Here is a 25,520-nt window from a genome sequence, read left to right on the forward strand (position 1 = left end):
ACATATGCATGTCTTTGATTTAAAGCAAACAATCTCTTCATGTTACTCTTGAATTCTATTATTAACCTGCCTATTGATTCGATTAAAGCAAGGAGATGCACTGTCACCTTTACTTTTTAACTTCGCTCTAGAATATGTCATTAGGAAAAGATTGAAAATGAGAAACGGGACGGATTAAGAATGGAAATGAGAATGATGATGGAAACACTAGTGAAAATGAGAATGAGAATGGAGATAGAAGCAAGAATGGAAATGAAAATGAGACTGGGACAAAAATGGAAATGAGAATGAAGATAAGATTGGTAATGGGAACGAGGATGTGGATAAGAATAGAAATGAGAATGATGATTGGAACAATAATAAAAATGAGAATGAGAACGGAGATGGGAGTAAGAAAGGAAATGAATATGAGATTGGGAGAAAAATGTACATGAGAATGAGACTGGAGAAGAAATGAAATGAGAATGAAAACAAGAATGAAAATGGGAATGAGGATGTAATAAGAATGGAAATGAGAACGATGATGGAAACAATAATGAAAATGAGAACGGGGATGGGGAAAAGAATGGAAATGATAATGAGACTGGGACAAAAGTGGAAATGAGAATGAGACTGCAGAAAAAATGGAAATGAGAATGAAGACAAGAATGAAAATGGGAGTGAAGATGTAGATATGAATGGAAATGAGGATGATGATGGAAACAATAATGAAAATGAGAACGGGGATGGGGAAAAGAATGGAATTGATAATGAGACTGGAGAAAAAATGGAAATGGGAATGAGGATGTAGATAAGAATGGAAATGAGGATGATGATGGAAACAATAATAAAAGTGAGAACGGGGATGGGGAAAAGAATGGAAATGATAATGAGACTGGAGAAAAAATGGAAATGAGAATGAAGACAAGAATGGAAATGGGAATGAGGATGTAGATAAGAATGGAAATGAGGATGATGATGGAAACAATAATGAAAATGAGAATGAGAACGGAGATGGGGACAAGAATGGAAATGATAATGAGGCTGTGACAAAAATGGAAATGAGAATGAAGACAAGAATGAAAATGGGAATGAGGATGTAGATAAGAATGGAAATGAGGATGATGATGGAAACAATAATGAAAATGAGAATTAAAAGGGGGAAAGGAACAAGAATGGAAATGATAGTGAGACTGTGACAGAAATGTACATGAGAATGAGACTGGAGAAAACATGGAAATTGAGAATGAAGAGAAGAATGAAAATGGGAATGAAGATGTAAATGAGAATGGAAATGAGGATGATGATGGAAACAATAATGAAAATGAGAATGGGAACGAGGATGGGGACAAGAATGGAAATGATAATGAGACTGGGATAAAAATGGAAATGATAACGAGACTGGGACAAAAATAGAAATGATAGACCTAATGAGATTGGGGTAAAAATGGTAATGTTAATGAGACGGGGACAGAAATGGAAATGAGAATTAGAACGGGAATGGAGACAAGAAAGGAAATGATAACGAAAACGAAATTTGGGACTAGAATGGAAATTAGAATGAGAACAAGGATGGAGTAAAGCATGATAATGAAAATGGGAATGAGGATGGAATAAGAATGTGAATGAGAATGTGAACGAGGATTGATACGAAAACTGGAATGAGTATGAGAACGAGGATGGTGACAAGAATGGACACGAGATTGAGGACAAGAACCGTAATAAGAATGAAAATGAGAATGAGAAAGAGAGTGGGGACAACAATGAAAAGAGAATTGAAATGAGGCTGAAGAAAAGAATGGAAATAAAAATGCGAACGTGAATGGAGTTAAAAATTGATATGAGAATGAGAACGTGGAAGAAGATAAGAATGAAAAATATAATGACAACGAAGTGGAGAGCAAGAATGGAAATGACAGCGAGAGTGACGAAGAGAATAAGAATGGAAATGAGAGTAAGAAGTAGGAAGAGGATAAGAATATAAATTAAAATAGAGGTGGGGAATAGATGAAAAGTATAAAATGGAAAAACTAGGAACAGACTAAGAATTATATTGAAAATAAGAAACGAGAAAGAGAAAAAATGGAATTGTGAATGGGAACCAGGGTATGGATAAGAATAAGAATTGAATTTATGATGGATGGGAGTGAGTATGAAAATGAGTATTATGATTAGAATTAATATATGAAGGGAGTAGGAATTTGAGTATTATTAACTTATATTGTTGTTGATGAGGTTGGGAATAACGAAGAGACAGAACATAAATTTGAAAATCTCTGTTGGAAGTTCAGACGGAAACTGCCAAATACCATATGTATTGCAAAAATAATTCCTTCGAATTATATCCTTGTTCAATGTTCCTTTCACTGTTTTGGTATATGACTTTAAAGCTCTGCTAAATTTTCATTATATTTTGTAGGGTGCCATCTGTCGATGGGAAACACAACATGTTGTAGCGGACTGCCTCGTGTTCCTTGAGATATCAATCAAAGTGTGATCAGTGCGGTGCTTGTAGGAGGATCATGTTAAACTAGAAGGAATTACAAACTTTAATTTTATTGCCGGCAGCTCCACTGCATCTCGCTTTGGAATCGAATCAATGCTCCCACCCGAGCTTCAATCAACTGTGATCACTTAGCCCTCTTCTCTTTCGATTTTCTATCTGACCCCTCATCACTCTACAGGCTCCGGGCGTGTAGCTACATGGAAACCCGGAGGTTTCCGGCCGGACTGATACTGGAAAAAGATGATCCCATAATTGGAGGTCAGGGAATCGAAGCCTTGAGGGAGGATTTCGCCTCGTAAAGCTAATACTAAGATTGAAAAAGAAATATCATTCAAGTTCGCCTGAAAAAAGATGATAAAAGATAGTGACGTCCTTATTCTTATTTCCTTATTTTTACATTTATAAGTAACAATAAGTCCCTTTATTTCTCGTCTTTGTATATAACATTTAGCTTTATTTTTCTTGTCCTGAGAATTATCAAACTCTATGCACTCTCAATTACAATCATAATAATGTGATTACTTACTTACTTACTTACTTACTTACTTACGTACTTACTTACTGGCTTTTAAGGAACCCGGAGGTTCATTGCCGCCCACACATAAGCCCGCCATTGGTCCCTATCCTGAGCAAGATTAATCCATTCTCTATCATCATATCCCACCTCCCTCAAATCCATTTTAATATTACCTTCCCATTTACGTCTCGGTCTCCCTAAAGGACTTTTTCCCTCCGGCCTCCCAGCTAACACTCTATATGCACTTCTGGATTCGCCCATACGTGCTACATGCCCTGCCCATCTCATACGTCTGGATTTAATGTTCCTAATTATGTTAGGTGAAGAATATAATGTGTGCAATTCTGTGTTGTGTAACTTTCTCCATTCTCCTGTGACTTCATCCCTCTGAGCCCCAAATATTTTCCTAAGAACCTTATTCTCAAACACCCTTAACCTATGCTCCTCTCTCAAAGTGAGAGTCCAAGTTTCACAACCATAAAAACAACCGGTAATATAACTGTTTTATAAATTCTAATTTTCAGAGTTTTTGACAGCAGACTGGATGATAAAAGCTTTTCAACCGAATAATAACTGGCATTTCCCATATTTATTCTGTGTTTAATTTCCTCCCGAGTATCATTTATATTTGTTACTGTTGCTCCAATATATTTGAACTTCTCCACCTCTCAAAAGATAAATTTCCAATTTTTATATTTCCATTTCGTACAATATTCTGGTCACGAGACATAATCATATACTTTGTCTTTTCGGGATTTACTTCCAAACCTATCTCTTTACTTGCTTCCAATAAAATTCCCGTGTTTTCCCTAATCGTTTGTGGATTTTCTCCTAACATATTCACGTCATCCGCATAGACAAGAAGCTGATGTAACCCGTTCAATTCCAAACCCTCTCTGTTGTCCTAGACTTTTCTAATGGCATAATCTAGGTCAAAGTTAAAAAGTAAAAGTGATAGTGCATCTCCTTGCTTTAGCCCACAGTGAATTGGAAACGCATCTGATAGAAACTGACCTATACGAACTCTGCTGTACGTTTCACTGAGACACATTTTAATTAATCGAACTAGTTTCTTGGGAATACCAAATTCAATAAGAATATCATATAAAACTTCTCTCTTAACCAAGTCATATACCTTTTTGAAATATATGAATAACTGATGCACTGTACCCTTATACTCCCATTTTTTCTCCAATATCTGTCGAATACAAAATATCTGGTCAATAGTTGATCTACTACGCCTAAAACCACACTGATGATTCCCAATAATTTCATCTATATATGGAGTTAAACTTCTCAAAAGAATATTGGACAAAATTTTGTACGATGTCAACAAAAGTGATATTCCTCGAAAGTTACTACAGTTAGTCTTGTCCCCCTTCTTAAAAATAGGTACGAATATAGACTCTTTCCATTGTTCTGGTACAATTTCCTTTTCCCAAATAGCACGTACAAGCTTATAAATTTCGTTAGATAAATGCCCTTCCACCCTCTTGTATTAATTCTGCTGGAATTTGATCGAAACCTGGAGACTTATAATTTTTCAGAGTTTCTATCGCAATTTCGACTTCAGGAAGTGTGGGTTCGGGTATAAATGGCTCAGCAGTTTGTATTTCAATTTCGTCCCGATCATTTCTATTTGGACTATGACAATTTAGTAGTTGTCCAAAATAGTTTTTCCATCTGTTCAGGATTGAATGAGTGTCTGCAAGCAAGTCACCATTCTCATCCTTGATCACGTTTACCCTTGCCCGATATCCATTCTTGAATTCCTTTATGCCCTTATATAAATGTCTAATGTTTTTAGTTTTACTATTTGTTTCTACCTCATTCAGTTTTTCCTTCAAGTAATCTCTCTTTTTATTTCTAAGCGTACGATTTGCTTCCCGTCTTTTATTGAAATAATTATCTCTATTCGCCTCAACTGGATCCTGTAAGAATTTTAATTTTGCCTGTTTCTTTCTTTCTACTATCATGCAACAATCTTAATCAAACCACGGTTTCTTTTTATTAGTTTCATAATAACCTATGCTCTGTTCAGCTGCAGTTTTGATATTATCTCGGATATTTTCCCACATGCTATTAACGTCTAACTCTTCCTCAACTTCGTCGGAACTTGCTAATACCGCAAACTTATTTGAAATTTCGACCTGATAATGTTGCTTAGTTTCCTCATCCTTTAATTTCGGAATATTGAATCTTCTAATATTAACTTGTTGCTCTACTCGCTTCACTACTGATAGTCTTTCTCTTAGGTCTCCAATTACCAAATAATGGTCAGAATTACAGTCTGCCCCCTGAAAGTTCGAATGTCTACTATAATAGTATGTCTTCTTTCATTTATCAAGATGTGATCTATCTGGTTATGTGTCAATCCATCTGGAGAAGTCCAAGTATATTTATGTATATCCTTATGGGGGAATGTTGTACTTTTGACAATTAAATTTTTTGATGTGGCAAATTTGGCTAACCTAACTCCATTGTCATTACTAGTTATGTGAAAGCTCTCTTTTCCAATAGTCGGTTTAAAAATATCCTCCCGTCCTACTTTAGCATTGAAATCTTCCAATACAATTTTCATGTGATATCTAGGTAACTGATCAAAAGTCCGTTCCAATTCCTCATAGAAGCTATCCTTTATATGGTCGTCTTTCTCTTCTGTAGGGGCATGAGCATTTATAACTACGATATCGCACCATCTGCCCTTAAGTACTAAGTACGATAACCTATAACTGATAAATTCGACCTTTTTACTGCTGATTTTATTCTTTTATGAATAAAGAATCATGTTCCTAATTGGAGATTATCGTTTCCTTCCCCATAATACAACAAAAAATCTCCTATTTGTGTTATGCCGTTCCTATCGAACCTAACCTCCTGTACTCCCACAAAGTCTATTCTATATCTAGCTAGTTCTTTTGCTACTAATTTTACCCCTCCTGTTCTATATAGACTTGTAACATTCCAAGTATCAAATCTCAAAACCTTATTCCTTTGCTGTGGTCGTGCCAGTGAATCAGTCCCATTCCGAGGCTTATTTGAAAGATTCGTAACAAGCTGTTTTTTTACGGTGATGGTTTGTTAGCCCTTCGCCCAACTCCCAAGCTGGAGGACCACCCCACTGCTTATTCAATATATTCGCAGCTACCCTGAATATCTGGAGGCCGTCTCCTCGATCCGCACATAATAATGTGATTAGCATGGGAAAAGTCTTTATCTAAAGATATCAACAAAGTAAAAGACCTGATACTGTAAAATGATGATCCCGTAATTGTAGGTCAGGGAATCGAAGCGTTGAGGGAAGATTTATCCTCGTAAAGTTTAAAAAATGGAATATCTTTCAAGTTTGGCTGAAAGAGATGATAACATATTGTGACCCCTTTCTTCTCATTGCCTTATTTTTAAATTTATAACTAAAAATAAGTTCCTTTACTTCTATTTATTTATAAACTGTTTATATACCCTTTAGGTTTATTTTTCTTGTCCTGAGTTATCAAACGCTATGCATTCTGTATTACAGGTCCTGATAATGTGAATAACATGGAAAGAAGCCTGATATTAAGACTCCACCAAAGGAAAGTAAAAGGCCTGATTCCACAATTGTAGGTCAGGGAATCGAAGCCTTGAGGGAGAATTTAGCCTCGTAAAGTTTAAAAAAGGAATATCTTTCAAGTTTGGCTGAAAGAGACGATACAAGATTGTGACTCCTTTATCCTCATTGCCTTATTTTTTAATTTATAACTGAAAATAAGTTCCTTTACTTTTATTTATTTAGACAATGTTTATATAGCCTTTAGGTATATTTTTCTTGTGCTAAGTTATCATCAAACTCTATGCATTCTGTATTACAATTCCTCATAATGTGAATAACATGGAAATAAGCCTTATCTTAAGACGTCACCAAAGGAAAGTAAAAGGCCTGATACCGGAAAAAGATGATCCCGTAATTGTGGTCAGGGAATCGAAGCCTTGATGAAGGATTACCTTCGTAAATCTAATACTAAGATTAAAAATGATACATCTTTCAAGTTTGTCTGAAAGAAATGATAAAAGATTATAATTCCTTTCTTCTCATTGTCTTGTATTATAATTTATAACTGAGAAGAAGTTTTAACACTTTTACATATCATTTAGACTTGGTTTCTTGTCCTGAGAATTATCAAACTCTATGCATTTTGGATTAAAATTTGTAATAAAATGTTTAGCATGAAAAAAGCTTTATCTTAAGAATTCAAAAAGGAAAGTAAAAGGCAGAAGACAGTCTAAGAAGCGGAACAGAGGACAGTTGTTATTTACAACAATAATACAAGCTTCTTGAGTTTTAACCGTGTCAATACTCCATTCTTTAGTGAAATATCAATCTTAATTGGTACAAATATATAGTTAATAAGCACTCAAACTCTCATGCTTTCAATAAAAACCTATCGGTATGCACATTCTAGTTGCCCAACTGATAAGCTCACGGACACGGTTACACTTCATTACTAGTTAATAAAAGCAATTATTCAGGCCTAATAACATGTTCCGGTTCAATAGCCTATTGATTTATGAATCTTCCGGGCTCTCTTCGTTGCCTCGTATTTTACAGTCATATTAGCTTTGAAGCAATTCATGCAATGTATTGGTGAACCATACACTAGTCATTTTATAATAGTAATAATAATATTTTTATTGCAAGAATAATACAATACAAAGAGATTGTAAATTTACGAAATTCTAGCATTCTCCTAAAAGAGAGTGTTTCGTGCTCAGGGGAAGATTCGATGGAAATAAATTTACATGCATAAATTACATTAAAATCACATCGAAAAATTAATAATTGCTCATAACATATTGCTTACATACATTTATAAATTTCGAACTGCTAGAGGTAAGTAGATGTAGATATTTCTTTATTAAATTGTTATAAATTCTAGGGCCGATATTAGTTCTACAGTTGAAAGCACTGCTCGTTAAACACTTCAATTCAAAGAAACGTATTGTAGCGATCCCTTTGATTTTGTATTTGTGAGTATATGAACTGAAATATGTGTGAATTTTAGGTATACAATGCAATAATGCATTGATATAAATGTGATGTATTTTCAAGTCTTTAATTTCTAAATACAATTTTTCAGTAGGATAATCAATAAGTTTTTTTAGACATATTAAGATTAATTTCATAAATATTACCCCATCCTAATATTCCATATTGAGTTATAACTGAAATAAGGCTAAACAAATTGTAAGTAGTACACTTATGGGTAAGTAATTACGTAACTAAACAATAATAATATATAATTCTACTTAATTTGTTACGATATGTTTGTTTCATTTAAGATTTTTATCAATAATGATTCCTAAATATTTAACCTCTGAAGATTAATTTATAATTGAACAATTACAGCAAATTTTGGAACAATCAAAATTGTGTAGTTTAATGTTTGGGGAGGGGGGGGATTAGGTATTTTATGAGATGTACTAGTTAATGAAAAAGGAATAACTGTAGTGTTAGCAGTGTAAGAGAAAGAATATTCTAATCAAACCATGTTTTTATTAATTTAAAACTATTTTTTTTCGTTAAAATAAGTGTTTTACGAATATTTTTCCCCAAACAATAATACTATATCATATGCATAGAAATACAATACACCTTTGTGGCTTGTAAAAATAAATTGTTAATAAATCATTAATATACAGTAACTTATATCAAAAACAAATTAGGATCAAGAACTGTACCCTGAGGGACATCAATGTTAATATTGCAAGGTTCACTCTGAAAATGATCATTTTTCACCACATTTTACAGCTGGACATTGAAAGATTTAAAATATATTACAAAGAAAATATATTATGTTCTTCCTATGTGTCTTCAATAGAGACTACTAATGATTCAAGTAAAATTTTGAAATTAATATGGATTTTACTCACAATTTTAAACTCACATTTCGTCTTGAATTGATGAATGCTGGGTAACTTTCGGTGCTGGACCCCGGACTCATTTCACCGGCATTATCACCTTCATCTCATTCAGACGCTAAATAATCTAGATGTTGATGCAGCGTCGTAAAATATCCCAATAAAAAATTGATGAAATAATGATAATTGTAAATGAAGTATATATTTTAGATAATATAAGATATACTATATATTATTAGTAATACAATGTTCACAATATCGATTATAGACATAGTGCCAGTCTTTGAAGAGTTGTATTTTAATTTCGCTAATTAAGTAGCTGAAACTGGAATTTGCATTGATGTCTGTGGCACGAATTATTATTAGAGCTGTACAATTTCCCTTCTTATCTATTTTATTCTTTTACCAAAATTAAAAACTCTATAATTAAATATGCATTACATAGCCTTAGGAGTGAGATGTGGAAGTTCTATAGTGCCTAAAATTGCCTGTTTTGGTGATATTTATGATATTGAAGCCTTTAAATGTCGTTTCAATCTCTTAAATTTTTCGAGTTTAAAATCAGTCCTTTCTTTCATGCCACTGCCAAAGAAGGAACTGAAAAAAAAATCCTATGGTAAATATTGCGGCGAATGTTTACCTCGTTTCTATGGCAGTGAAAATCACATTGTTTTAACACTTAACATCAAATTGCGTCATAGTAGAATATGGCATCATTGTTCTCTTGCAGATATTATTAAAACAGCAGTTCATTGTAGTTCTGTTCCATTTCATATTTTCATTGTTATCGAGAATGTTGTGGCATTTGAACAAACAACCGAGTTAGATTGCACATTAAACCACCAGAACAACGAGAATCATTTTAAGCCGAAACAGTGGCAAAACAGCCACTTCATAGGAACGCGTTTCTAAAAAAAACCGTTATAGATGATGGAAATGATAATAATTTGACAAAAAATGACAAGATCATCTCCTGACTATGTTGCAAAGAGGTAGTAAGTTGTGAGATTTTTATATTTTGTTGTGTGATTTTGATATCTAACTACTTTGAACATTAATTCAAGGTTCATAGACTGTAATTTAGAAGTAGACTTCTGGGTACTCCACTGTGTTTGCTACTTGTGTACAGCTTCCATCTTCAGGGTAATGTAGTCAGGTCTAAATGCTCCTAAATGTTCATTTACTCTGCCAGGTTCGTTATGCATGGCAACCCCAAACAATTCCAGCCTATTTTGTATTTTAGTGCCTAAACTTCATCGTTCTTAGCCCCAAATATATTCCTAAGCACCTTATTCTCGAACACCCTTAAACTCAGTTCCTCTCTCAAAATGAGAATTCAAGTTTCACAAGCATACAGAACAACCAGTAATATAATCTGTTTTATAAATTCTACTTTCAACTTTTTAGAGAGCATACTGGATGATAAAAGCACCTTTAGTAGCATGTACGGATGAATTCAGAAATGCAAATAGAGTGTTAGTTGAAAGGCCTGAGGGGAAAAGAACTTTGGGTAGGTCGAGAAGTAGATGGGAGGATAATATTAAAATGGAATTCGAGGGAGATGGGATATGATGGTGGGTAATCTTGCTCTGGATAGGGACCGATGGCAGGCTTATGTGAGAGCGACAATGAACCTCCGAGTTCCTTAAAAGCATTTGTAAGTAAGTATGTAAGTAAGTATACATATCGGTTTTATAAAATAAAATCATCTGCCCTTCAATAACGGTAACCACAAGGATCCAGAAAACAAATATACATGCCTATTTCAAGCATTTTTATTGTTTTGTTGCCCGTGTATTTTTTTATTTTAATACCTAATGAACCTGTTGACAGGTGATGGCATCACATGTAGTTCTACTTAAAGTTGTGTCGCATAGTAAATCTATGCACCTGTCAACAGGTGATTACATCCATCCGTAGTTTAAATAAAGATAAGCTGCATATTAAAGCTATGAACCTGTCGACAGGTGATGACATCACATGTGGTTCTACGTAAAGATTTGTCGCATAGTAAATCTATGCACTTGTCAACAGGTGATCACATTCATCCGCAGTTTTACATAAAGATATGCTACATAGTAAAGCTATGAACCTGTCGACAGATGATGGCATCACATGTGGTTCTACGTAAAGATATGTCTCATAGTAAATCTGTGCACCTGTCAACAGATGATTATATCCATCCGTAGTTTTACATAAAAATATGCTGCATAGTAAAACTATGAACCTGTCGACAGGTAATGGCACCATATGTAGTTCTACGTAACAATATGCAGCTTATTGAACCTATGAATCTGTCGTCAGGTGATCGTATCACACCTGGTTCTACGTAAATATGTATAGTACAGTAAAGCTGCTCATCTGTAAATTTTCTTATACAAGTAATTTATCATAAAATATTTTAATACCATATTGTTAACCATGTCAATGCAACATCATTATGTAAATATTGTTTATAATATAGCAGATATCAACTAGTGCCGACCTTTGAAGATGTGGAATCATTCGTTACAATATATTCAATAATTTGGCATTGACGTCTGTGGCCGGAGTTGTTGTAAAACTATTACGTACAACTGTGACACACAACGTCTGTTAATTTCTTCACAGAATATTTTATTGTCTTGTTTTAACATTCATTGATTCAATTCAATATTTTGATCTAAAATTATAGCCAATTCAGTCACTTACTCTTTTTCTTTTTATTGTGAAACTGAATATCGGAATTTAATAATCTTTCGGTTCTCGTCTCATTATTTCACTATAAATGTTGCATATTGCTAAGTAGGTTTACTTCATTGGGTGTATGCATACTGTATGTTAAGAAATATCTTTCTTGATACATTCAGAATATTTCTTGCGTGCAGTTTGCAAAATTTTTTTACTGTACGCCTATATTTTATAGGGAATAGTGAATTCTATACATCCTAATGTAGACCAATTTCCAATCTACTCGTATTTTTATACTTTCAAATATTGTTTCCTAGTATCATACTTTCGTAATCTATTGAGTGTTGTTGTTTAATATTGTTACAACTGTTAAATTACACTTTCACTACTACTTAAGCTGCCATCTTGTAATATACACCCCTAATATGTGGAAATGAGTTCGGTATCATGTGTGATAATTTGTCCCAGAGACGAACGCAACCTATCATCAGTCACGCAATGGGGATCTCCCATGAGTAAATAAAGTAGGTTATCATATCATAATAACATGATGGCTTGTAATAACTGCCTAATACGTGGAAGTGCGCGTTGTTAAGAGAGAAATAGAAATACGTGTAAAAACACAGCACACTACAGTTAATGAGTGAATTATAAAAGGCAAAGTAGTTATCATTTAAAAATGTATAAAACAAAATATTACAATCCTGAAAGATTAAGCAATGTAGTCACCATATAACATTTGGTGTATCAATATTAGTTCATAATGCAATTCAGATACATATGCGAACTGAACATAGTCTACATCTAATTTCATCACCAATTGTTTTCGTATGGCATGCATTTAATTTCAATTTCGAGAGCAATAAGCATGTAAATGGAAGTGGTATTCGAAAACATGTTTGTTAAATTCAGACAACAGAATTATGTATGAGGATGTAATGGGAAGTGGAATTTTGCTTTTGTAGAAATATTTGCGCCACAGTTTTAATGCTATTCAAGTACGCTTCACTTAAAATCAGTTTGTTTTTAAGCATGTCTCTTCTATAGTTTCACAGAAAGTTGAAGAAATAACTTGTAAATGTAAGCTAGCGACACTATAAATCGGAGGTAAACAGACAACTTGAGAGTTAAATAAACGGTCTTGTTTTTTAGTAATATTAATGGACCTTGCAACTGTAGTTAATGCTGATACTATACTGCGTACCATAATGTCTAAGAGGCAAAGTAAACATTGACGGCAGAGGAAGGGAGAAAGATAATTGCTACTCAACCAATGATAGAGGTTACACCCCACGCTTATTTTTAAGTTGGGCGGTCTTAAGCGTTGTACCTCCGTCCAACTTTAAGATAAGTCTAGAATATGACCTCTGCCTGACAGATATTATATTTGTTATTTAGTCACCTGTCTGAAGACAGGTCTGAACTTCACAAGTGATACCAAGAAGGCACCACGTATTAGATTAGATTAGATTAGATTAGATTAGATTAGATTAGATTAGATTAGATTAGATTAGATTAGATTAGATTAGATTAGATTTTATTAAAGTCATGAGTATTATACAAATACTGTGGACATAGTCATAATAAAAACAAAACAGACTGAATAAGATTATATTACAAACATAACGGTGCTATGCATAGACATTTCGCTAGCCCGCGCTACGAGCGTGCCAAACTAGCCCCGGCTATCGACTGGTTACTTGTACAGGATTCAAATCATATCATATCGCTAACACTGGTTTATGAGTACGAAAAACATTAGTTCGCTGATTATCCACCGGAAGCCCGCGCTAAGAATGTCTATGAATATGGCTCTAAGTTATTAACAGAGGACTCAAAGTATTCACTAATACTATAAAAGAAATTATATCATCCTGCGTTTTAAAACATTCTTAAATGTGTTATAGTTAACGGTGTATGCAGATTTATGTAATCTATTAAACATAGAAACTGCAATGGACATAAAATGTTTTTTAGTTGTTTCCAATCTAACATTAGTTTCAGTCAAGTGAAAATTGTATCTTATATCATAATTATGATGATAAGATCTGTGATAATTTGCTAAATTTTTCTTTACCTCCAGCAAAGAAGTGAAGATGTAAAGCATCATTGATGAATAGTGACTTACAGTGCGCATCATAAGCAGAACCAGTTAAAATACGTAAAGCTTTTTTTGTAGAAGGAGAACATTAGATACACTAGAACTACTCGTATTTCCCCATACAGTAATAACATAAGTTATTATACTAATGAAGTACGCAAAATAAGCATGTCTTATATATTTTTAGGCACCAGTGATTTCAATTTGCTTAATAAATAAATAACCCTTGAGAGTTTAGTATAAACATAATCAATATGTGGAGCCCAAGATAATTTGTGATCCAGTACAATTTCTAAAAGTTTAGCAGATGGCTGCGAGTTGTAAATTGTGGAATCACTTAACGTAAACAACACATGTTGTGTCTTATGAGGCAACTAGGCCAGGAGATAATGAGTAAGGCCGCCAGTTCCTTTCGCCCTACATATATTATGGAACGCAGTAATATCTACATGTACATGTACATTAGTACAAAGAAAGATACTGACGTGATCTGCCATATAAATTAGCAGTGTCTAGTAGCTGTACATAATATTGTCTTATTATTAAAACATATTTGATTAAATATTCCGCCAAACTGGAGAAAAAGTGTGAAAGCTTTCAGCCGTGCCGTTCCGAGGACAATGAAATACAAATTGTCGGCAGCATGATGGAACGCAATTATGGAGTGGTTGTAGAGAAAGTTTAATTGTATTATATTTCATATATTGATGTTCGCGCTATCGCAGGCTCTAATTTTATTGACATTCTGTAAATTAAGAAAAAACATCTTTTCTTTATTAATATTTTGACATATAACTTACTCTAATTAGCAGTATATACTCTTGTTTCAACAGGATTCATTTTCAATAACAAACACTATTTTTCTATATTAATATTTTGAAATGTACTGTCATTACTCATTAGTATTAGGCTATATCCTTTTGTTTTTGTAAGAATTTTTTTATTAACAAGCAACTGATTAATATTTTGAAATACAGTAGGCCTACTCCCGTTAGTATTATATACTCTGTTTTTGCAAGTTCTTTATTACTATTTTCAAATAAACTCTCATTAGTATTATATACTTTAATTTTTACAGGATCTTTTATTAACATTCGACGATGTTTCTTTATTGGTATTTTAAAACATACCATCTTTAACATGGCATTGTGGGTTCCCGTATTTGGTACACATTTGTAATAGCCCCTCATCGTTAGGCATAAATATTGTGAGTTAAAGGTTACGAGGGTTAGATGAAGGGATAATTAAGTGACTTGAGAACGAGGAATGTAAGAAGGTTGTAGTGGATTAGATGAGTCGATAGATAAATGATAGAATACCGAGGACTGTAACAAAATTAGAGTGGACTAGATGAGGGGATAGCTAAGTGTTATGAGGCCTAAGAATGTGACAAGGTTAAAGTGGGTTAGATGAGGGGATAGTCAAGTGAGAAGAGACCGATGACTATTATGAGGTGAAAGTGAGATAGCTGAGAGGATATACATGAAACGAGGTATGTGACAAAGTTACAATGGGTTAGATAAGGAGATGGTTAAGTGATAGGAGATCGAGTACTATGGCAAGGTTAGATTGGATTAAATGAGAGGATAGCTAAGTAACTTGAGGCCGAGGAATGTGACAAGTTTATGGTTGGTTAGATGATGGGTTAGCTAAGTAATACGAAGCCGAGAAATCTGACAAGATTAGAAAGGGTTATGCGAGTGGATAGGTAAGTGGTAGGTGAAAGAGGAATGTGACAAGAGTATAGTGGATTCGATGAGGGGATAGGTAAGTGACAGAAGACGGATAACTTTGACATGTTTAGAATGGGTTGGATGAGGAGATAGTTAAGTGGCAGAAAAATGAGGAATGTGACAACATTATAATGGGTTATGCGAGTGGATAGGTAAGTGGTAGGAGACAGAGGAATGTGACAAGAGTATAGTGGATTCGATGAGGGGATAGATAAGTGACAGAAGACGGAGAACTTTGACATGTTTAGAATGGGTTGGATGAGGAGTTACTTAAGTGGCAGAAATTTGTGGAATGTGACAAGATTAGAATGAGTTATGCGAGTGGATAGGTAAGTAGTAGGAGACGTGACAAGAGTATAGTGGGTTGGATGAGGGGATAGATAAGTGACAGAATACAGAGAACTTTGAGAAGCTTAGAATAAGTTAGATGAGGGGATAGCTAATTGGCAGGAAGTTGAGGAATGTGACAAGATTAGAGTAAAAGAGGGAATAACTATCTCATTTATATGCAGTGACAATCGATTTCAACGATATTTCCTTGACTTTATTATATTTCTCCTTAATTTCGCTCAGATAACTTGTTACAATATATTTAAAAAAATGAGTATATTCTTTTAATGTATGAAAAACCGCCACTATACTATCTGAAACTTTCACTTGACTATTACAGTTGCGCTGCTGTACCACATTCATTGTCCAGTTGTTACAAATATCCATTATTGTCATCAATACGAACGTTAACATTAATTGAAGGATTGGGCTTTGTGTCTCCTTTGATCTTCCTCCTTGTGAAAATCATAATAAAATCATAGATTTCCTAAACCAGTAGAATTTTTTGGGCGTGATATGAATTTGGCGATATGAAGCCATTTGAGACTACTCAAATACTACGTTTTTATGGAGTAATCAAATCGATTTCAATATCCTTACCTTACTGAATGCGAGCTCCCTCGGACCCCGTTTTCATGCAATTTTCGATACATATTGAAAACTATTTCAAGTTTCGAAAGTAGCATGTTGGTCATCCTGTAGGCCTTGGCTGTGAACTACGTTGCGTGAGCTAAATGAGGTGCATGAAAACTTGCTTATTCTGGCTGTTAATGTAGAATAGTAATACTGCCTTTTAGGAAAATACAAACTGTTACGTGTTATAATACGACTTTTCATCATACAAGATTACGCTCGCGCTTGTTGAAACAGATGACAGATCAAACAAATTACGATTGTTTATGCGTTTAGCGTATTGAAATCGTTTTGAATACGGTTTCCGTTTTCATGCAACTCAATTCGTATTGAATACGTTCCGATCCCGCTTTTTAGGTGTATTGAACTTGAATCTCAGATCGTTTTTAATTCCCGTTTTCAAGAAGATTTGAATACGATAAGCGTATTCAAATTGTCTTTAATACTCTAAGAAAACGTGGTAAATACAAACACAAGATAAAATAGAAGAAGGCGATATGAAAAGAACATACATTTCTACATTCCAGATTGAAATGCAACTCCTTCTTTGAACTTGTAGTTTCAAAAGCAACATCTTTGCTATAGCGTACAACTTCATTAAGTACTGTAATATTGTCGATGTACTTAAAACACAGAGAATGTTCGCCTGCCCCTGCTCACGTTTCTTGTCATTTTAACACAGTTTACCCAACGTCCATCTTGCTCCTTCGTTTATGTTTCATAACATGCATGCATAATTACGGATTTCGTGCATTTTCTCTGAGTTGTGTGTAGATTTTTCTATTCATTTTACTGCTGTATCATGAACTAGGCAGATTTCAAGTAAATTGCTGAAACCTTTATTAAAATCTTTTCCTTGTTTTGTTCTGCGTTTTAATTTTTTATCAAGTTAATCTCACTTCTCGTTCTATCTACATGTTTCGTATTTCCTTGTTTACATTTCGTATGTTTAAAGAGTGACAACCTTAACTTCATAATACTTCAACATTCTTGCTTTAAATACAATCTTAGTCGATTATGAACAAGAAACAAAATATTTCGATATGAACTATAAATAAGATTTTTATGACATAATTACAACGCACTGTAACGTATAGAACATCTTTACACAAACATTAGCCTGAGAAAAACACTATTCATTCATAATAAATCTATAGGTATGGTAATTCCAATAAACCTGGAGAAGTCTGTGTGACGTATATCGTGACACTGCGAACAATTAGAAGTGATTTATCATTGTCAATCTGGTTATGTGTTCTCTTTATAATTTTATATAACACGTGACATAACGATTAAAATAATCCCTTTGAATTAACTGATCCAAAATTACAAATTAAATCGAAATACTCCAAGGATGAGAATAACAAAGTATCTAGATATATGTTAAGATTTTACATTTCTGTATGACAAATCTGATTTTCTTACAAAATTACTACCTAACTCCTATAGATGACGGTCGCATCTGTCTAAATTAGGAGCTGAAGGGGAATGCGTCTAATATTCGAACAGCAGAGCCTCACAGGCGCAATACTGTGATAAAGGTGTCATAAAATTTAAAATGTTTAAAGTTCATATTTAAAAAGTCTAAATACATTTCATTTTAGAAGTCTATTGTATGTCAAATTAAAGATTATAGAATTTGATATATGTTTTAAAAACATAAACGCTTATTCAATAGGATAATTAGAGTAGATGAAAAACTAGAGTGAAGAAATGCTTTCAGATTCCTACATGATATAGTTATGTCTTTTTTTAACTGAAATATTTATACTGTATATCGAGAAGAGAATGAAAAAGAATAATTCAATTTCTAGCAAAAGGAAACATGAGGTACCTTAAAAAAATTATACTTATAAAATAGTTATGATGATGATGGTAATAATAATAATAATAATAATAATAATTTATTATTATTATTATTATTATTATTATTATTTATTGATATATATGTGCTGGACAACAGCCATAGGTCAATAAAATTCCAGCACAATGATAAAATGAACAACTATGGTACAAATTAAATAATTGAGATAACAACAAAATGAAAAACATAGATTACAATGATTAATGTACGAAAGTTAATAATATTATATTTTATAGTTGATTCTTACAAAAGTATTACTAATTTGTGTAGACAGATTATGCAAATAATATTAGCAAAGACATTGCCACGTTCTAATACTTCTATGCATTGAATGGATCGAAATCGCCTACATGTAAGTTAGCATTTTTAATACATCTGGAGACTGGCGAGAAAGATTTAGAAATTCTAATATACAGTAGAAGAGTTTGCGACGTCTCATGTCCTTCATATTACTGTAATTATTATTATTATTATTATTATTATTATTATTATTATTATTATTATTATTATTATTAATATTATTATTAATATTGTTATTATTTTTATTATTATTAGCATAGTAAATTGCAATTGTAATACATATAACCATATATTTTGTACAGTTTTCCTTTTATGGTCAAAGTAGGGTAAAGGTTGGTAATATTGTGATATGAGTGATATTGTAATAGTTCTTATTGACAATTTATTACAATTTTACTGAGCGAGAGGAAGATCGTTCTTTTTTTTCGTCAACGTATTAAGGGAATGTTCGTGAACAATTTGCTGCATAAAACTGGTCCTTCTCTCGTTCAATAAAATTGTAATAATTTCTCAAAAACAACTATCACAATATTACTGGTATCACAGTATTATATATTAATATTAATAACAATATTCATAATTATAATCGTAGCCTCAATAATATACAAACACAGAATATCTTACACAAAAATGAAGTTAGAAAACTTTTCGTGCACCAAGAAGTTTTGTATTCGTTTAAAGAATATTAAAGAAAAAGAAAATGTTGTTGTGTATAACACATTAACATCATTAGGTAAGACAAACTATTATAAATCTGTTGTTTCCGAATGAGAGTTTTAGTCCAATTAGGACCAGAACTGAAAATATCCTACAGGTGAATTAACCGTAAGTTCCCACGTGCACTCCGAAACAACAGACAGGTATCTGCTATCTTCAAAGATCACTTGAACACAATTCTCAGAAATTACGCAGCTTAGGATTCCTAATTTGACGCTTAATTCTACACATTAGTTCATGTCACATATAAGCAAGTTGGATGTGATCATGCAAGAGTTGAGATTTATGAGCCAATGTCCTTATAATATGACATGGCCATAAATTGTCTAGTATTTATTAGGTCCGATAAAATTTAATATTTTTGCTAAATTCAGTAAACCATTCTACAGAACTTGTCACATGAATCACCATCACAAGCTATTGAAAATCATTCACTAGTAATGCCAATTTTTCGTTTAATTTCTATAATATATCATGATTCTTATTTATTATGTTATTTAATGTGCTACAATAGGTTATACTATAGAAATTATGAACATTATAATGTATAATAATTCAATTAAATAATATTAAAATTAATATGACTCAGTTAAATATTGTAACTATACTTAAGATTAAGTCGATCACTTAGTATCTTTCTGTGATAGTGAAATACCTATATGAATTAAGTTTAAATAATGCTATATATTTATAGAGTCTTTATTAATATATTTTTAGAGACATCGGCACTGCTGTAATTTTAATTGTAAAATAATGTAGAATGGAAGTAACCTTCATATTTTTTTAAACAATTAATAAATACAACTAGAATAATTAAACATATTTTAATCATGTACTCTTTGGGGCTACTGCTTTCTCCATAGAATGTGTCAATGTAAACTTTCATTAGTGTCTATATAAAACTAATCAAAATAATCGCGAATAAAATCTATTACATGTATACTAAAATCGAGAACAGTAGAGTCAAACTGCTAAATTTAAACTTATAACTACAGTATATAAAATGAAGCCATTACTCGTAGTGAAATGAAATTACGTAAATATTGTCACTGTTAAAATACGAAGTAGACCTACATTATATTTTTAAACTAAAACCATAGAAAATAATGTCATCAAAATTATAATTTAAATAGAGTATAAATAAATTAAAGTAGTGTAAAGAAATATTAAGTTGCACTGCACTGTATATAATTTTCAATTTTCAAAATTGCATAATATGAATATTCACTATTGAAAACAAAAAGCACGTAAAGTACTGATAATCATAGGTACAATTCATTTTAAATATTGTATACAAAATTTAATAACAACATAGCAGGAATTTTATGATCAAAATTATGGCATTATGTATTTTGTCCACTTTATATACGAAAAGTGGTCTTAATCTAATGATATAAATAACTTATTCCTCTTTAATTGAAATATTAGGAAAACGACAAATAAAATCTCGTAGTATTTGATAATTCTCTTCACAATTACTTGCTAGTGAATTTAATATTCGTTTGAAAGCGGAATAAATGAAATAGAAATATAGATTTTTTCGAATACAATTAGATATGTTACATACTGCCTTCTTATTAGCAAAAACGCAAATTATGGATTCAGGTTTTCTTAAAATTAATTAAAGACTTTAATACGCTTTCATTTTCACGCAAATAAAATTGTAACAAGAATTTAAACAAAATAATAAATTTGAAAATTTCTGTCTAATATTCGACTGAAAATGATTGTATTTCTAGAATGTGTCCGATTAAAACAGTGTTCGTTGTATATCATTATTTCTCTCTGCAACAACAGCTATGAACAGTTACACGCCACATAATTACTTTAATTTCTTTAGTTTATTTTGTATAACTTAGCCGACCGAGTTCCTTTTAAGCGACTGAATTGATAATTGTATTCTAAGTAACATTATTTGTTAATTTTCTGTAAACACAATTATGCACATTAATCAGACACTTTTAAAAAGTGGGGTTATTTGAAATACGTTTTGCGCTACATGAGAGATTGCTAGCATTATGTGTGTAAAAAGGTACGTATTAATCATATTTTATCTACGATATTGCTCGCAATAACAGTCATGACGTTTTTTCAAACATTTAAGCGAATACACTTTTCATATAGTGTTTATATAGTTTCTATTGCATATCAGTGGTACGGGATAGTGTTAGTTAATGCCATTATACTGTATTTGATGAAATATCAATACGCATAATTTCATATAAATTTAATTATCTTTCGGCTAAACATGAATATCAAATCAATTGAATCACTACTTTAACGTTGTGTGTAAGTTCTGACTGATCTAAACTAGATTACAGTTTCCACATAATTATACTTTTTCAAGTTTTGACATCAATGACCTCATTTTTAATGATAGTTTATTTTATTTTTTATTTAATGTGTATGTTTTTATTTCAGAGGTAATGCGTTTATTAAATCGTTTATAATAAATTATAATTTGTAATTTTGTACTATGTCCATTAATTTTTCTTTTCCGAAACCCTGGTCCTTTTTTAAGTTAAACAAGTCAGAACTTTGTAACTTTCCTTTTTACTTTAATTACATGAATTAACTATATTCGAAGTGCATTTTACTCATATCTGTACAATACTAGACTTCAAAATTTTTAAACACTGACGTTTGACTCTGTACATTTATACAGGTTAGTTGACAATCGAAATTCTGTAGTCCTGTTTGAAATATGTTATACGTATAGTGGACTATCAGTTGCAGTAGCTCACCAAGCGAGGTGTGTTCGCGCTAAGTTGTAAAGTGCAGCAAGCCTTTATTCTTTAAATGGAGTTGGTCGCTACGTAATGCCTAAGCTGTGAAAATATAAGTTTAAATTATATTTTATCGATAGCTTAGGTTCCAATATCCACAACTACATGATTTTTTTTACTTATTATATCCTCTTTGTACTCTTTAAATATGTACTGTAGGTTCCAACATGTTGCTTTATTCTTGGAAAAAATTGAATAGCCTAATTCACTTTTCATTAATAATGACAGTACATGCACATCTTTTGGTACAATTTCCTCCTTCCCTACTGTTCACATTTCAAAATAATTTCAGTCACATATACTTAGAAAAGAAGAAGGAACTCTTGTTAGAAAAATAGATTTAAATTGAATATTATGAGTTTGTGGAATATTTGAATTCTTTAATGGTATGTAGTTACAAAAATTGTAATATATTAACAATAAATGTGGTAGGGTAGCAATTGTAGTAAAATAACCTGAAAATGTCGTAAGTCTGGCTCAAATAGCTTAGGTGCAAAGCGTTATAATAACTAGACAAATTTAGGTTTCGGAGAATAGCGCTTAAAGTTAAATGTATAATAACTTATATTGGTCTTTATGGTATCATGATTTGAATAAACATGTTTATTCAAATATAAAATATTCTCTGAATATGTAGCAAATTACGTATAAAGTTGTTTAAAAAGGGACACTATATATAATAAAATGAAGTAGATATAAAACTCTATTTTGACTTTGATAACGACTGAGCCCACTTAAATTTCTTTAAATTAGTTTTATTTTTATATTAATATTGCAACCAAGAACAGTAATATCAGGTTATTTATCAAGAATAGCAAACTAATTAGCGATAAATTAAAGATCAGTATATCGAAAATGAGAATATTATATTAATTGTAACATAACATTAGCAGTTGAAACACTATATCTGTGTATGCATTTCTTTGTAAAAATTCCTAATTTTGAATTACATAGCACTTCGAATACGTGCATAAAATTGTCTGTTGATGAGAGGCGTTTATACATTAAGATAAATATAAAGTTCACGAAGTATATTAAATTTCGTCATCAACTTAGCAGGTGTAGTACTGTACAAATCATTCATTCTAAAACAGTGTAATAGTTTTAATTTCGGCTATAATAGAATTAGACGTGTTTCATAAGGAAAATTATGCACATTTTTACTAGATTGTAACAATCCAGTGATAGGAAGTGTTGCGCTTGACTCACCGAGAACCGTGGTGGCGACTGTGACAAGAGCGAACACGTCGGCCCACATGACGCTGTTACATGACGCCCACTTCACACGACGCTGAACGTCGCGACGGCTCCGCACGACTACCGTGGACTACACTATCTACTTTATTGCTAGCCGCACTAGCGCCACGCGTCGGTCATAGGAAAAATCATTGAGAGTCTGCGCACAATAACAATACGAGACAGATGACGGTCATCGCGAGGGTTGAGTACAGACGCTTATCCTGTCCGCTACTCCACTTCAGGTTGTGCAAGTCCGGCACTGTTGCATTACGAAATTATCACGGCCCGCACAACTACAATTGAAAACAAAGTGTTAACTTAAAACGAATTCATATTAATATTTTTGAAGCTAGTGTATAATTGCATAGATTTAAAAAAGGCGTATGACCCGCTTAAGAGAGAAATTTTATATCAGATTCTTATTCAATTTGGTATTACCAAGAAACTAGTTCGATTAATTAAAATGTGTCTCAGTGAAACTTACAGCAGAGTCCGTATAGGACAGCTTCGGTCTAATACTTTTCCAATTCACTGCGGGCTAAAGCAAGGAGATGCACTATCACTTTTACTTTATAACTTCGCTCTAAAATATGCCATTAGGAAAGTTCAGGTTAACAGAGAGAGTTTCGAATTGAACGGGTTACATTAGCTTCTTGTCTCTGCGGGCGACTTGAATATGTTAGGAGAAAATCAACAACGATTAGAGAAAACACGAGAATTTTATTTGAAGCAAGTAAAGCGATAGGTTTGGAAGTAAATCCAGAAAAGACAAAGTACATGATTATGTCTCGTGACCAGAACATTGTACGAAATGGAAATATAAAAGTAGGAGATTTATCCTTCGAAGAGGTGGAAAAATTAAAATATCTTGGAGCAACAGTAACAAATATAAATGACACTCGGGAGGAAATTAAACACAGAATAAATATGGGAAATGCGTGTTATTATTCGGTTGAGAAGTTATGTCATCCACTCTGTTGTCAAAAAATCTAAAGTCAGAATTTATAAAACAGTTATATTACCGGTTGTTTTTATGGTTGTGGAACTTGGACTCTCACTCTGAGAGAGGAACAGAGATTAAGAGTGTTTGAGAATAAGATTCTTAGGAAAATATTTGGGGTTAAGAGGGATGAAGTTACAGGAGAATGGAGTAAGTTACACAACGCAGTACTGCAGTATTTTTCACCTAACAATTAGGAACATTAAATTCAGACGTTTGAGATGGGCAGAGCATGTAGCACGTATGCGCGAATCCAGAAATACATATAGAGTGTTAGTTGGGAGGCCGGAGGGAAAAATACCTTTGGGGAGGCCGAGACGTAGATGGGAAGATAATATAAAAATGGATTTGAGGGAGGTGGGATATGATGATAGAGAATGGATTAATCTTGCTCAGGATAGGGACCAATGGCGGGCTTATGTGAGAGAGGCAATGAACTTGCGAGTTCCTTAAAAGCCATTTGTAAGTAAGTGTATAATTGCATTTTTATTCGTAAAGTATTTACTTTTACTTCTGTTTAGTTTTATTTTACTCCTTTCGTCTCTATATATACTTATTTTTCCTTTATTCATTATTGCACATTTTCTTTTTCGTTTCATTTTCTTCCAAGAATAACAATGACGTCACAATTTCCTTCGATGTTTCAACTTAGGCACGTTTCGTCTTCACTAAACGAGTCCTAGACATTCATGAAGAGCGGACTTTTGTGTCAAGTGATATGTCTACTAGGCTATACTGTCGTTTGTTCTTTCATTCTCATGACGTTTTCTTTTATTCATTGCACGAAATCTCTTCTCGTCTTTTCTTCCAATAATAATAATAATAATAATAATAATAATAATAATAATAATAATAATAATAATAATAATAATAATAAAATTAAATTTAATCAAATTCCAGCAGAATTAATACAAGAGGGTGGAAGCGAATTATCTAACGAAATTTATGTGCTTATACTTGCTATTTGGGAAAAGGAAATTGCACCAGAACAATGGAAGGAGTCCATAATCGTACTTACCTTTAAGAAGGGGGACAAGACTAACTGTAGTAACTTTCGAGGAATATCACTTTTTTTGAAGTCGTACAAAAATTTCTCCAATATTCTTTTGAGAAGATTAACTCCATATGTAAATGAAATTATTGGGGATCATCAGTGTCGTTTTAGGCGTAATAGATCAACTATTGATCAGATATTTTTTATTCGACATATAATGGAGAAAAAATGGGAGTATAAGGGTATAGTACAT

The 25,520-nt window shown here is 32.6% G+C and overlaps 1 protein-coding gene across 2 annotated transcripts in view; it reads right to left on the reverse strand.

Annotated features, from left to right (window-relative positions):
• The window catches only part of LOC138699962 (uncharacterized), a 377,861-nt gene extending 354,505 nt beyond the window's left edge, over positions 1-23,356 (reverse strand). For both annotated transcript variants that reach the window (XM_069826199.1, XM_069826198.1), the window contains exon 1: positions 23,244-23,356. In XM_069826199.1, the coding sequence (XP_069682300.1) occupies positions 23,244-23,292 (49 nt within the window). In that variant the 5' untranslated portion in view covers positions 23,293-23,356. The remainder of the gene's footprint in view (positions 1-23,243) is intronic.
• Positions 23,357-25,520: the final 2,164 nt, after the last annotated feature.

Source organism: Periplaneta americana, chromosome 5, assembly GCF_040183065.1.
Source record: "Periplaneta americana isolate PAMFEO1 chromosome 5, P.americana_PAMFEO1_priV1, whole genome shotgun sequence".
NCBI lineage: Eukaryota > Metazoa > Arthropoda > Insecta > Blattodea > Blattidae > Periplaneta > Periplaneta americana.